This window comes from Bombus pyrosoma, linkage group LG12 (assembly GCF_014825855.1).
Source record: "Bombus pyrosoma isolate SC7728 linkage group LG12, ASM1482585v1, whole genome shotgun sequence".
Lineage (NCBI taxonomy): Eukaryota > Metazoa > Arthropoda > Insecta > Hymenoptera > Apidae > Bombus > Bombus pyrosoma.
The window spans coordinates 4,483,807-4,497,758 of NC_057781.1; the positions used below are offsets into that span (position 1 = coordinate 4,483,807).

The 13,952-nt window shown below is 33.3% G+C and overlaps 1 protein-coding gene and 1 long non-coding RNA gene across 6 annotated transcripts in view; one reads left to right on the plus strand and one right to left on the minus strand.

The window, feature by feature from the left end:
* The first annotated feature begins 931 nt into the window (after window positions 1-931).
* Window positions 932-3,754, plus strand: LOC122573615. Of its 2 annotated transcripts, XR_006318789.1 has the most exons (5): window positions 932-1,337; window positions 1,504-1,816; window positions 1,963-2,317; window positions 2,409-2,538; window positions 2,636-3,754. It is a non-coding gene; the product is annotated as an uncharacterized LOC122573615 (long non-coding RNA). The 2 variants fall into 2 exon arrangements; XR_006318788.1 differs by having other exon boundaries at window positions 2,409-3,754.
* Window positions 3,755-4,003: 249 nt separating this feature from the next.
* LOC122573611 (prolyl 4-hydroxylase subunit alpha-1) overlaps window positions 4,004-13,952 on the minus strand; it is a 234,282-nt gene continuing 224,333 nt past the window's right edge. For all 4 annotated transcript variants that reach the window (XM_043740235.1, XM_043740233.1, XM_043740234.1 and 1 more), the window contains 7 exons: window positions 11,294-11,461; window positions 9,492-9,664; window positions 8,785-9,051; window positions 7,628-7,852; window positions 7,467-7,532; window positions 7,164-7,329; window positions 4,004-6,427 (listed from right to left, as the gene is read on the minus strand). In XM_043740235.1, coding sequence (XP_043596170.1) covers window positions 6,333-6,427; window positions 7,164-7,329; window positions 7,467-7,532; window positions 7,628-7,852; window positions 8,785-9,051; window positions 9,492-9,664; window positions 11,294-11,461 — 1,160 coding nt within the window. In that variant the 3' untranslated portion in view covers window positions 4,004-6,332. The remainder of the gene's footprint in view (window positions 6,428-7,163; window positions 7,330-7,466; window positions 7,533-7,627; window positions 7,853-8,784; window positions 9,052-9,491; window positions 9,665-11,293; window positions 11,462-13,952) is intronic.

Consider the following 13,952-nt stretch of genomic DNA (forward strand, 5'->3'; position numbering starts at 1 on the left):
CGAAAGAAAATTTAAATATAAAAACTGCAGAAACGCAGCTGGTGTTTACAGGTAATATACTTGTTCTCCGTAATTATATTAGCGAAAATTATGCCGGAATCGCAAACGAATGATCAAAAATTTAATAAATAACTCCCAGGTCGCATCTGACCCCATTTACAATGTATCTTCCATCCCATTTACTTCGACGAACTCTATGCATCACTAACTATATAACGGTGTTTAAATCTTCAGAGTGGAATTTCCATAAAATGATGTTGTTCCAAATGCTATTTTAAACAAGTTTGAGTACCGAGGCTCAAAGTGTTAGCGGGCCGAAGAACGATTGTTTACGGGATACAAATATTTATAGTTCAAAAGTTTCATATAACTTAACGTTTACCAATTTCTTTATTAATTTTGTTTTTGGTTTCATTTTTTTAGAATTTAATCCTGCTGATTATTGATTATAAGAAAATTCATTTTCAATTTAATCGTACTTTTCTTACATTAAAAAATATCTAAATTCCAGTAAAATATGAAACAATTGTTGTTACTATGTATGATTTCTTCCTTCAACTCTATGTTAAAGATTTTCTTAGAATTTTGAATCTTTTGTATTTTCTATAATAAATCTATCTATCTATCTATCATTTACTATCAGTTAGCAACTGAAATTTAATCTAGAGAAAGTAAATAACTGTTTAAACCAAATTTGTCACAAAAAAAACGAATCATTTAATTGAATCCAAATTCCTTGGGTAGTTTAAGAATTATAAATAATAATTACCAATTATATTCTCTCCTTATCAAAAGACATCAAACATATTTAAGAGATAAAAAAGAGATTAGTGTTCAAAATGCCAATTACATACATGTTACGAAAGCTAGTTAGTTTCAGGAATCCAGCTTTGTTCTACGCCCACATTGGTCAATTATACTGAGAATTAACGCGTATATTTGATATCAAATAAGCTGAAAATGTTTCGTAACATCGATCGCGTAACCTGTTACGCAATACACTTTTCATTTGATATTTAATATCACACATTCATAAAAATAATTACATTTTTTATCGAGATAAAACCTTTATCCATTTTCGTCTTTGTTGCTGCCTTTCCAGGAACAGAGATGTCCATGATGGTAGGCATAAACTTCCGGCATAAAGTTTTCATAAAGAAACGTCTACTTTATAGAAGTTTTTATTCGATGCTCTTGATCGAGTCGACTCGAACGTGTGTTGCAATTTTAGCTCGCACAAGTCGAGAATGGGAGAAAGAAGGTAGGGTGGAAGAAGAATGCTCGAAGAAACGCATTGACGGATGTAAATAAAAGAGGCGCAGTAAGAAAGCGAATAGGTAAGTTTGAAACCCAGGAAATTTCTTACGGAGTGTAGGAAATGTAATCGTGTGGCACAATGGTTTGCAAGTTTCGACCAACATTTGCAATTACTGCAAGATGAAAAAACATTTTTTTAACTTTCTGTAACTGAATTTCCTTATGGTTATAAAAATAAAATTGCAGTTTATTACGACCTAGTTGGGAAGAGTAAGAATTTGAGGAAAATTTGAGAATAGGAAACACAAGGTGATCCAATTGCAACATATGATTTCTTTGACAAATAGTCCTCTTGATTAGTAGAATGCAATGCAAACAAGAAAATTTACTTTGAATGTCTGGGTCGAGATTAATTTTTCTTCGTATAACCTAATCATTAAACATCTGCGATACAGATAACATGTTGCACGTTGTACAATAGGACATAAAAAGGATAACTCAGAGCTACGTAATTTCTACTTAAATTCGGCAACATTATAGAGATTTAATTCAAAAAGAAGTAAGTGAAACTATAATATGTAATTCTTTTAGTTCGCAATTACTGTCGACTACCAACTTACATCTGATATAATAAAGTATGGATATCTTTTAATAAGAATTTCTTTTAATCTCTCCATTCAAACATCTTTTTTCATTTGGCCGCAGATTAATCAGAAAAAGAAACCCCGATCGAAGCCCCTGTGGCAACTTGAAAAGATGGATAAGGGGCGATACAGGGCAAAGGCTAGAGAAGCAAGAAGCATTGGGACAGGAAAGAGCGGTAGCTGGTCTGATAAAGCGAGGAACGGCGTGGAGATAAAGGGAGGACAGTGTAGGAGGGCAAGAAAATATAGATTGCTCGAGAACGACGAAGTTAGTGTCCATTGGAGGGAAAGAGACACATATACATCGGATCGATGCAGAGCACTATTCCGTGGGTGTCGAGTTTCGTCTCCCTCCAACCGATAGGATTTGGCCTAGTAGGAGAAAGAGGGGCATTGGCTTACACCATCGTTCATAAGTATTCCCACACTTACAAACTAATTTGAATATACGTATATAATGTATAGTATAAAATGTTTCTCGAATGAACCTTTTTCGTCTAATTTTAGCTTTTGATCGTATCTCAGACAACCAAATTATACAGTTGTTTAATGTTAGTAAAAATAATTTTAACATTAATCGGAATAAAGAAAAAAAAAAGATATGATTGATGGATAAAAACTGGTCCTGCAAAGACAAGTGAGTTAAGTAACTTTAACTTTAATTAACTGCTTGATCAACGTTTGTCCCTTGAAATGATTTAAATATATACGTGTTTTTAATCAAATTCTAAAAGTTTATATAGATTTTATCAAGAGTCGACTATCTATTACGGATAAACAAGGAACTTGAATGATGCAGGTATATTCCATGTTTCTGTCTAGAAGCATTTGGTCCTAGTTTTATGGTAAGATTAAGTAACGTAAAAACTTATCGATAGAGAATCGTTCTATCGTTGTAACGTTGAAAATATAATAAAAATATCAAACAAGGTTGAATCGCGCTAGCTGTCGGAATACTTATACACGATAGTGTGGTAGTGTACGTAACACGATTTCGGTGGGAAATTGCGATCTACATATGAATTAGAATACTATGGCGGATGGACTGAAAAGGATGACCTCGCGAGTCTACCAATAGATGACGGAGATCACCGATTAGGAACGCCATTTATCCCGTCATTTCCTTTAGAAAGTGGCGTCAATTTCGTGAACAATCGGCCGTGATCATGCCACCGGATAGTGAATGTCAGAGTTCGCGCTGTGAATTTACCGATCAACTAAACACCGAACGACCTAAATGAGCAAGAGCACTCTCGCGCTCGATTCGGCAACGAGCGTTTCCGGTTGACGAGCGGCGCGCTGGATAACTGGTCGAAATAACGAGGTCTTCTTCTTACTTACGCCGTGCTCGGAAAAGGGATAAAGGTTAATAAAGGGAGAAGATTGTCATGTGGGATTAAAAATATTGGTGATAATATTATGGACTTGTTTTGTGAATATGGCCACAGATTTGTGATTTATTGAGATTTTCGCCAAATGAAAGTGTATTGTTATATTCCGAGATTAATGCATATGAAATGCTTTTTTCAAATGAAACTTTACCTGCATGTAGTTTATTTAAAATTTTGTATTTTCAATCCAAGTAACTTCTATATTATTCAATACAGTCTTTCAATAACTATTTAATCTCATTATCCCAGTTTTGTAAGAAATACCAGTTTTAAGTTCTAAAGATTCTTAGGATGGACTTATTATATTTTACATTTTTTATAGTTTACATTATGGACTTATTGTAGTTCATTTATTTACAGGTTCTTTTAATTGATAATTGATGGTAAGTAAGATATAATGATTTGTATGTATATTGTAGATTTTAAGAAATTATATGTACTGTTTGATAAGAAAATAAGGTTTTTATATGATACTATATTTCAATATGAACCATCGATTAAAATAAAATATGTATTGTTAGTAAAAGATATATATATATATATACATACCCTATAGGGAAAATTTATATATATATAAATATCCTGCACAATTTTTACGTAAGCAATCTAACTTAATTATGAAATGAAATTATAAAATGTAAAATCAGAAAATTATTTAGTTATTAAAATCTTATATATCGGGGATTTAGAGTAATCATTCAGTATCACGAATTCGGGGTTTGCAAATGTTTATTGCGTGACATAATTTTATAGCTTATCATTAGAATGAAGTAACGAACGTTATAAATGAACTTACAAACTGTATATGTTACTTAGGAAATACAGTGATGGCATTACACTGTATATAATCGCTATATGAAATGAGCTGCATCAGCTCGTTCAATCTAACAATATATACTAAGTGCGATAACAATGAATCGTAACAACTTCGCTTGACCCAAACGTAGATCGATGGTGTTATTTCAATCCGAAAATCGACATCGAAACAATTCATTTAAAACGGATTATTTACATGGTATAATAACTCACGTGTTCATAATTTACGCCAATATTCCTTTCTTCCTAACCAATGATGAATTTGGCGCGGTTGCATCGAATTCCACTCCCTATCTTCTTATTTGGTAATTTCACAATGCACTAATCAATAATAAAATAAAATAATAAAATAACTGATGCTAATATTATTACATACAATAATAATTTTACGAAATAACAATTTTAGACTGCGACGAGGACCGTAGTTCGAATTACTTTGAGATATTTCAAACATCGAACCAATTGCGCATCAAGCTTCAGCGAATGTATTAATTTGGTTGGCTCATAGCTATTGCAGGTAATGAACGGACCAATCAGCATTCGTATTCTGTCAGCCATGTTATTTAGCTTGCTTCTACACGAAATATCCTTGTTATTACAGTTTGAACTTTCGCCGCGCCGTGTCTAAACTTTCATGCTGCATAAAATTAAGAAATCGGCGGAAATTTATATTTGTAGACACTACTTCCATATACAGTGTTTGTGTATAACATTATTAGCGATTCTACGTGGAGAATGATTCTTTCTTTTCAAATATTCATTAAATTTCCATAAAACGAATGTTCAATTATGATCATGGTGCGTTTTTTGCATACAGATTTCGATTTAAAAATTTCTTTTGTATTACAGTTACAAAACGTTAAAATATATAGGATTAAGTAAAGAAAAAAGTACGCAAGAGATTAATTGACGAAGGTTTTGTTCGTATAAATCGAGAATTTTGTGTTGTCTATATATTATACGTGAAATAATTCCAATTGTTCGCCTGCGCACTTACGAGTGATTATTGTGTAAAAAAAAAAAAAAAAAATAAAAATTAATACCAAATCGGAGAACTTAACGTTAAATTTTACACGGACAAGGATTACGATCGCAGATGACAGAAGAGATGTAGAAGACGGTGGTTGTATGCAAGGTAAGATACGGTTTCATTACTTAATTTATAGACATGTCTATTATACTTTGATAATTTCGATAAATTACGTTTCGTTCGACGATGCCGTCCACCAAAAATCGCGGAATAAAGTCTTAATTGTTAAGATCGATATCACGGTGTAAACATATCTCTCCAGATATGTTTCTCCGTCGTTAAACTAATATTCTTTCTTCATTTGTCATTTTCTTTCTCCTTTTATTTTCATCATTCTCTTTTTTTTTACAAGTGATTCGTATACAAGACGAATGGATCTAAGAAATTGTCGACGTGTTTCTCGATTATATTACTACTATTTACAAGAAAGACCCAATTAAGAGGGTGAAACGTGTTGTAGAAGGAACGATGCGATTAAAGATTTCATTAGAATACTCTGATGAACACAGGAATACTCGATTCCACATTTTACATTCTTACACTTTAGTTATATTAATAAATGCGACGAGAATGTTTCGAAGTCTTGTGCTCTGTACACACAATATATATTCTTCTGTACATGATCACAAGAATCCTTATGTCTTCTTTTCTTTAAAGGAAAAACCTAATAACTGGCTCAAACGTGCAACTCGTTATTGCTTGTTATTCTAAGGTACTCTACCGCCTAAATGCTGTATGCTTCTGTAAAAATTGTAGGGTCTAGAGATGAAATATTAATCCTAGGTTGCAACGAACGAATTTTTTGCTTGAAAAAAAATTTTCTGGTTATTTTAATCTGTACAATTTTTTAATATTTCTAATCAGACTGTTAAAAAAAAAAAAAAAACGGAGATATCTTCTTAATTACTTTAAATGCAGGTCATTTAACGCTGATAGTTTCCTTGTTGAGATTCTAATCGTTTAAAACCATGTTTCGTCTTTTGTCCTTGAAAAAAATCGCCGTTCATATTTAGCAGATTAATTTCGTGACAAATAAAACAATGTCTTTTGTTTCTTGTTCGATATTAAACACACTGTTTACAACGACACAGATGTTCTTCAGGTCCTTTGAGCGGTCAATTAGAGATTTAGACACGTGTCTATTTTTCTTTTTGTTCATTTTCAATAGTGGTGATCCAGAGTTAGGTTGATGATTCAGTGCCTGACATCAGCTTCATCGGCTGTTTGGTTTTCAAGGTTGCACGGCCTTAGGAATTCTTGACCTCTTTCGTGAAGCCATTTGTTTGCCACTAGAAATATTATATTGGTAACACTACTTGATTTGTGGGATTCTAACATGTTCATGATTTTGTCATTCACTTAATTAAGAGTTATATAAAATATACTTTCAAGATTTGACAATTTACATAATCTTAGATTGAATAAGATAGAATATTCTGTATGCAATTTTTGAAGTATCGTATTGACATAAATAGACTGCAGGTACATACTGTGAAAACAATTGAAGAAATGAAATACAATTGAAGATTTGTTTCACCAACAAATATTATACTTTGGACATTTTATATATTTTTGTACGTTACGTGCATCCTGTACATTTTTACATCTTTAAATTTCCTATGAAGATATAAAAATCCACAGTATATCGATAGAACTATAAGATGCGTATATAGATAAAAGGTTTAAATGATTTACAGAACCAAAAACGTGTCAACTACTGTCAAACTATTGGAAAGATAGTTTAAAATTTGTGGTAAATAGACATAACTTCTTACAGGTTCAGCTATCTGAAAATTGCTTCTGTTGTTTGTATTTACTATGTTCTGTCTAAAAGCAGCAAATGTATGTACCATTGATTTTTGTAGCAGAATATTATATCTTACTGTAATATTGTATTAAATTAAAGAGTTACATATTCACATATTTACAACTATTCAAAGTTGGAAAGCAACTTGTTTCACATTTTCTTGCTGTTACTGATTCTCTCTATAGTTGAACAGTAATTAGCATTGATACTTGACATACCCCATTTAGAACCAGTAAGAACAGGACAAGCAGCGTGTCTTGTTTTGAAATCTCCCTCGCCGTTTGGTTTAAGATTATACCAGAAGGCTGCACTGCCTTTTTTTGGCCATAGGGAGATGTTGATTGCTGTAAAAACTGTACCACCACCTTGCTCCACGTCGCTCATCTGAAATAGTTAATAATAAATTAGTATATTAGTATATTTTATTATATCCTAAAAATGTATTATTATTGACATATTAGAACGAGGCTTATTTCATACAATTAAAACATCTGACAGTATCTGAGGAATGAAATACATACGTAATATAAAACTGTAGCAATGCGATTTCCTGTTCCCAGACTTTTGAACGCATTTGTTTCCTCTTTCTAAATACAAGCAATTTAAATTAGAATTGGTTATTTTTCGTGGTTGCTAATTCAGTTTATTAAATAAATTAAATTAGCTTGAAGTTTCTACTCACTCGCGCAAAATCAAAGTGTGGTTCGTAGTGGCCACCGATACCATAATTAACCACTTGCAATTCCTCTGCCGTGTCGACAGTCATACTAGTCATATGCTCGACGCGTCTGCTGACAGCAGCCACATGTTCATGTTCGTGCTCCTGAAGCCATGCACTCTTACTAATTCTATAATTCGCTATCTCTAAGGCACCAGTTTTGTAGTTCTGCACCGTAGCACGTTTGAACTGTAATATAAAATAAAAAGACAAATGAACATTATACGTCCTCTATAAAAAGATTTATAACACAATATAGCATTGATCGATGAAAAATCTAAGAAAATCTAAGAATCACTTTAACACGTTGACTGCCACGACACCCGTATTCGGTTGTCAGCAAAGTTTCTGGTTAGGCCACGAAACCCATATTCGGGTGTCGCTTATTTGACTACTTGCGAACGATCGTCGTAGGTATTTGAAAAGATATTCCATAATAATAAAACTGTTGAATTGTTATAAAAGTAATGCGAAAATGGTTTGTTATAAAAGTAATACGAAAATGGTTTATTAAAAAAATTATTTAGCATGTAAAACTTTAAAGCATTCTATGCATAGTTGAGGTTGGTCGGGACAATTTGGTCAATAAGTTGTTGTTTTCTTCAAATTTTTTTGTGCCTTTGTTCAGTCCATTCGACGTCTTTTATTTGCATAACATAGTTTGCATGCGCGTCTAATGTTTCTTCCGGAATCATAAGCCTCGTAAAAGCTTTCTTTTTCACTGCTATCTGACTTACCAAGAAATAAGTTTTCAATTTTTCTTTTCGACATTGTAACGAATTAGGGCAGAGATTTTAAGTTATACCGTTCGTTGTTTGGCCAAGATTCAAACTGATTTTGTAGAAAATGGAGAAATGAGAAACAAATGCGAAGGAATGGAAACAAAAGAAACGAGAGGTAAGACCACCAGATGAGCGACTCACATTATGAAAATATCGATGGGAGCACCGAGCAGGGAACGCTTGGTACTGCTGCACGCGTGGCCTGACGGAGATTTGTTTGAAAACAGACATGGCAGTCAACGTGTTAAAATCGCCTTAAATTTACGTTGAAGATATCCTCAGATCACATTTTTAGAAAAATTCACAAGAGTTCACAATGTTTGTCATACTATACGTTACCCTAGGTTGCGCCATTCTTTTAATCGTCTCGATTTCCTCATCGTATATCACATTATGATAGACGACTATCCTCGGGTCCAGATAGGCCTCCTCTTCCTTGAGTGGCGCAATTTTCAAAAACGGAATTCCGCGATCGACGTAACGACACACGAGGTTCTTTTGTATTTCCGGAGGGATCGACACCTCTCCACGGCATAGCATTTCGTAGCGTTCCCTTTCTGTCATTTCTTCCCAGGTTTTCATTTTTTCCTCCGCGACTGTGAAGTGCTGGAATGAAGGAACGAGAAATTATATTTCACATTTGTAATAGGCATAAGTATACGCATAATTAGAAATTTGACATAGCATAGCTGACTAGAATTATCGATTTTTGAAATAAATTGAAGATAAACTGATGGTAATTTGTGAATATGATTTCGTTATACACGGTGTTTCATGCGAGTATCCTAAATATCTTCACTGCGATTAAACATTTAAACATCATTTCACTTACTATCTACGTCGACTACAATCTTTCTATTATTTTTACATTCCTCCCTTAAGTTTTATCATTTTTTCTCAACATGTCTTATCAATAGACATAAAACAGAAGTACTATAGAAATCATCACAGGCAGAACTGCTACAACGAAATTGTCCTAAATAGAATATATAGAAAATAAGAACTCTGAAGTTCTAATCTAATTCATACATTAATCATTATCTTACCTGAGCAGGGACGGCAGTGTCGTCTTGGCCGTCCTCGCCACGTTTCTTCTTCGACTGGTTAGCCTTGCTCTGGATTTCCTTTTGATAGTAAGCTCGATTGCCTAGAGCACGTTCGTGAGTCGGCACCAACTCCAGGAGCTCGTTCGTCATACTTAAAGCTCGTGCCACGTTTCCTACGCACAGTGAACTCATAATAATGATTCGTAAATAAAATTGTACGCTATGTATTGGTAACATATATATTCGTCCCACTTCTCCGTTTATAGAGAAAACATAAAAACAGAATAGCGAATAAAGTAGATGGATAAAAAGATGTAAAAGTTTTTAAGTATACCTATGTTATAAAGCTTATGTGTGCACGTAAAACTATAAATTAAAATTAAACACGTACTACTTTAGAATCAAGTAAAACTCTTATCGTCATCTATGATTAACTGAGTGTTAAATTCTTCCGTAAGGCCGACGTTAAGTTAATTCAACGATTTCACGGTAGAAAGGGTTAATGTCGGCATTTCAAATACCTGGCATGATACATCCGACGAAGTTTTAACGAAGCTTTAAACAAACTAACCGGCTGAAAGTTGGCCATTCACGATGGAAAATTTTAACGTCAATTAAATTCCTCCTCAGGCTTCTTTCAAATACCTTTTCCCGCGGTCGCTGTTTGAAATTGATTTCACGGGCATTAAATTCACCCTGGGAACTTCGAACGCAAACGAGCACGCTTATTGACACGGGCTTATTGGCCTCTTCGTTCCTTCGTTACAGACCTATCCCGATATTTCGAACAACTGTGATAATTCCACGGTTCGTTTAACTCTGTCGTTCGAATTTTTAATTTTTAAGTTTCAATTCTGAAATTATTTGATTACTCGAATGTTATGTAAATTTCATATTAGCGTCATACGAACGAAATTACGTTGCAAAATATATTATTAAAAATTCGTAGGGATGAAAATGTAATTAGATAAAAAATAATAAAATGATAAAAGAATAGACCAATAACAAATATATAATTAAATCATTTGATCTCTTCTTTTTTTATTTAAGACTCATAGTCACATTGACTATTATAGTTATGAGCGACTTGACACAATTATCGTTTAATTTTCCTGCATTACTATTGCATGTTATTCTTGGTAGTTTTTAATGTTAGGTTTCGAAATGCGATTCGAATCTATAAGTTGAACAAAATTATACGAATGAAACGGCGGTCGGTTTGCAAAGTTTGTAACTGTGGAATAATGTGGCGGATACACGTGTAATTTAGTTCCTAATTTATATCGCGCGACTTTTATGAGGTCACAACAATTTTTCTCTCAGTTTCCTGCTCGCAAATCTTTCGTCACACATGGACTGAAAACCGCGTGTAATTGTTGCTTTAATTTGTTGGATGAATAATAAAATAAGCATGCCATTCTTCAAATGTTGTTTCAAGCCGCCTGTGCAATTTTTTCTTTCGTTGCGTAATACTAATTATATTATTACTAAGATTAAAAATGTGAAATTATGACAAAATTTCTCTGACGTATCTTTCGCTAAAGTTTAATGTTAGAACTACTACAATAATTAACACGATCAATTCGTAATTTTTCGCAGGAATTTTACGATAAATTTTTCGAATCATTTTTCTGAAAAATATATTGCCTCGGAATTTACTTTTCTCCTTGCATTATGTATTTTTTCATGTATCTTTAATTTCATCTCTTTGGTACAAGAAATACACTCTAGTTGTCGGTAGTTGCAGTTGTAATCATGATTAATAACTACGATAATGAAGTTGTTTTTGTTGGTGTGCATACCTTGCATGTAAGTTGAGAATGCCAAATATTCTAATATGTCTGGTTTCGAAGTTGTGGTAGCGTTTTGTTCCTCTTGAAGACGATTCATAGCTTCTTGCATCCAAAGTACGGTGTGATAGTAATCACGATTGTGATAAGATTGTCTTCCAAGTTCGAAACAGTCGCTGGCTGCAAGAAGAGAAAAGGATTAAAACAAATTAATTAATTTATTAAATTTCCCTCTTTGAATCTTAACACTTTTTATGTTTAAAACACCGAAGATCTTGAAGAAGATTTCATTTTTTTCTGTTCTGACGATTAAAAAATTATTGTCGAAGAAGAAGAGAAATCTCTACTAATCTAAGAAACAGTATAAAAATACTTCTCGTAAAGTAATAAAAGGTAAAAGTAAAACCCTTAAAGAATGAAACTTTTTATACAGAGTGTCCCAGATGTTTCTCTACAAACTTTGCCAATCTTTTATAGTTAAAAATAAAATTAATATGCTCTGTAACAAAATTGTTAAATTCCGTAAATGCTTTGTTAAAAACTTGTAAGCGAAATATAAAATATGTAAAAATATGAAATGTATGACACTATTGCTCTTAAAACTTCAATCAGGAACAGCAGTTCTTTATATTTTATTTACTACAGACTCCTTTAAATAATTTTTTGTTGTCGCGGATCCCTAAGACGTAATTGTAAATTTAAATCCCTGATGTACTTCAAATCGATAATCTTCAAATTTAGAGAGACGAGATTTAATATAAATAAATAAATAAATTCCTATTAAAAATTTTTTATTCCAATAATAAGATAATAATTGATGTCACAAATTAACCAGTTAACCGTTGCGATCTATTTAGAAAGTGTGCACCTAAAATGCGTCGCAAAGAATTTAGCGACGACGAGTATACTCGTCAAGCACAGAGTATGTGTGGCTGTTACAATATTGAATGAAGTTGTAATGAAACGACTGTTTTATTTTTTAATTTTATTACTGGCAGCGCTCGTCGTAACACAAAATATTGCCATTTCTTCATGACGAGTATACTCGTCAGAAACAGATAATTAGTTAAGAAACGCTAACCTAGAATAAAATCCATATTGAACCATATCACGGTTGTGTATATCGATCCGTTGTATATATTTAATAAGACTTTTTAAAATAAAGTGTTTACGGTTTTTTGGCACACGATGTTTTAGCTTCACTTTCATATGTACATAGAATTTTCCTCTATCCGTATGAAAAATTTATATGAAAAAAACTCGGGACACCGTCTGTACAACCAAAAATATATCCGTTCCTCGTCCATCTACGTTTTTCAATTTCACCGTCGCGGAAAATTCACGAGGTCGACAGAATTTCCAAGTGGCACTGTTCCAAAAAACAAAACACCGGCGAATGAAGAAAGAGAATTTATTCCTACGATTTCGACTTATTTCTACTGCAGATCCAGAGACATTCCGTTTTCTGATTGTCCTGAGGACTCTAAAGTCAAGCCCTGTATAATTCATGACTCTATTATCATAATTACATTCGTAATAACAGCGCGCGATGAAAAATCTGAAAGTTAAAGCTGGAAAAAACAATCTTTCCTTTAACTTTAACATTTTTTGAATCGAACGACCTCGCGAACTTCCTTCGTCGAATTCTCTGTCGCCCCGTTTATGTATTCCAAACGGTGCCAAACAGTAAAAAAAACTTCGCCTTTCGCCCGATTCTCTTCTTTTCTTTGCTACCTTCTCCACAACAAACTTGCTTCGTTAATTAATTTCTCGATAGCTGGTGTAGAATGTTGGCCAAAAAGAAAAAAAGAAAGAAAGAGATTATTAAATACCAGACGTTGCCAAATTTACAGAGACAACCGGTAAAGACCAGAAACTGTGCATATTGCGGACTAAACGGCAAATGAAATCAGGTTTGACAAAACTAAAATATTAGGTCGTCCGAAAAGTTTCGTTCGGTTTATAAGAAAATAATGGATGCACAACATTTTCCGTTTTATATTATTTTATCGAATTAGGTGTGATCCATTTTGTTCTATCGAAATAAAGATCACAACGTTCGACAGATTAGGTTTCATGTTTGTACAAAAATGCATCGTTGTAAAAGACGTGTCTGTAAAAGAAAGACACTTTTCGGACAACCTAATAATATCGTTCCTTCGAAACGGATGATACGTAGCGATTAAAAATAAAGGAATTAATGAACGATATTCCTTTTCAAATTAGAAATGGACATTTGAATTGATGTATGGCATTGAAACCAATAACAGAAGATTAATTTGAAGCAATGTAGGTAGAAAAATACCGACTGATTCATATCACATTCCTAATAATAGCGTACGATTATCGCCTATGAAAAATCTGAAAGTTAAAGCTGAGAAAACGAATCTCCTTTCTAACTTTGACATTTTTCGAGTCGAACTATCTGACAAACTTTCTCCATTACGTATTCCAAACGTTGCCAAACAGTGGAAAACTCGTTCCTCTCCCTTTCTTTACCATCTTCACCGCGAAGAACTTGCTTCGTTAATTAATTTCTCGATAGTCGGTGCAGATTGCGAAGTTTCTCGCGGTTACATCGCGAATTTATCCGCGGGAAGTTCCAGTGGATTGGTAAATAAAACGGTTTATTCAGCTGGTGCAGGCTCTGTGATGAAAATAAAAGAGATAC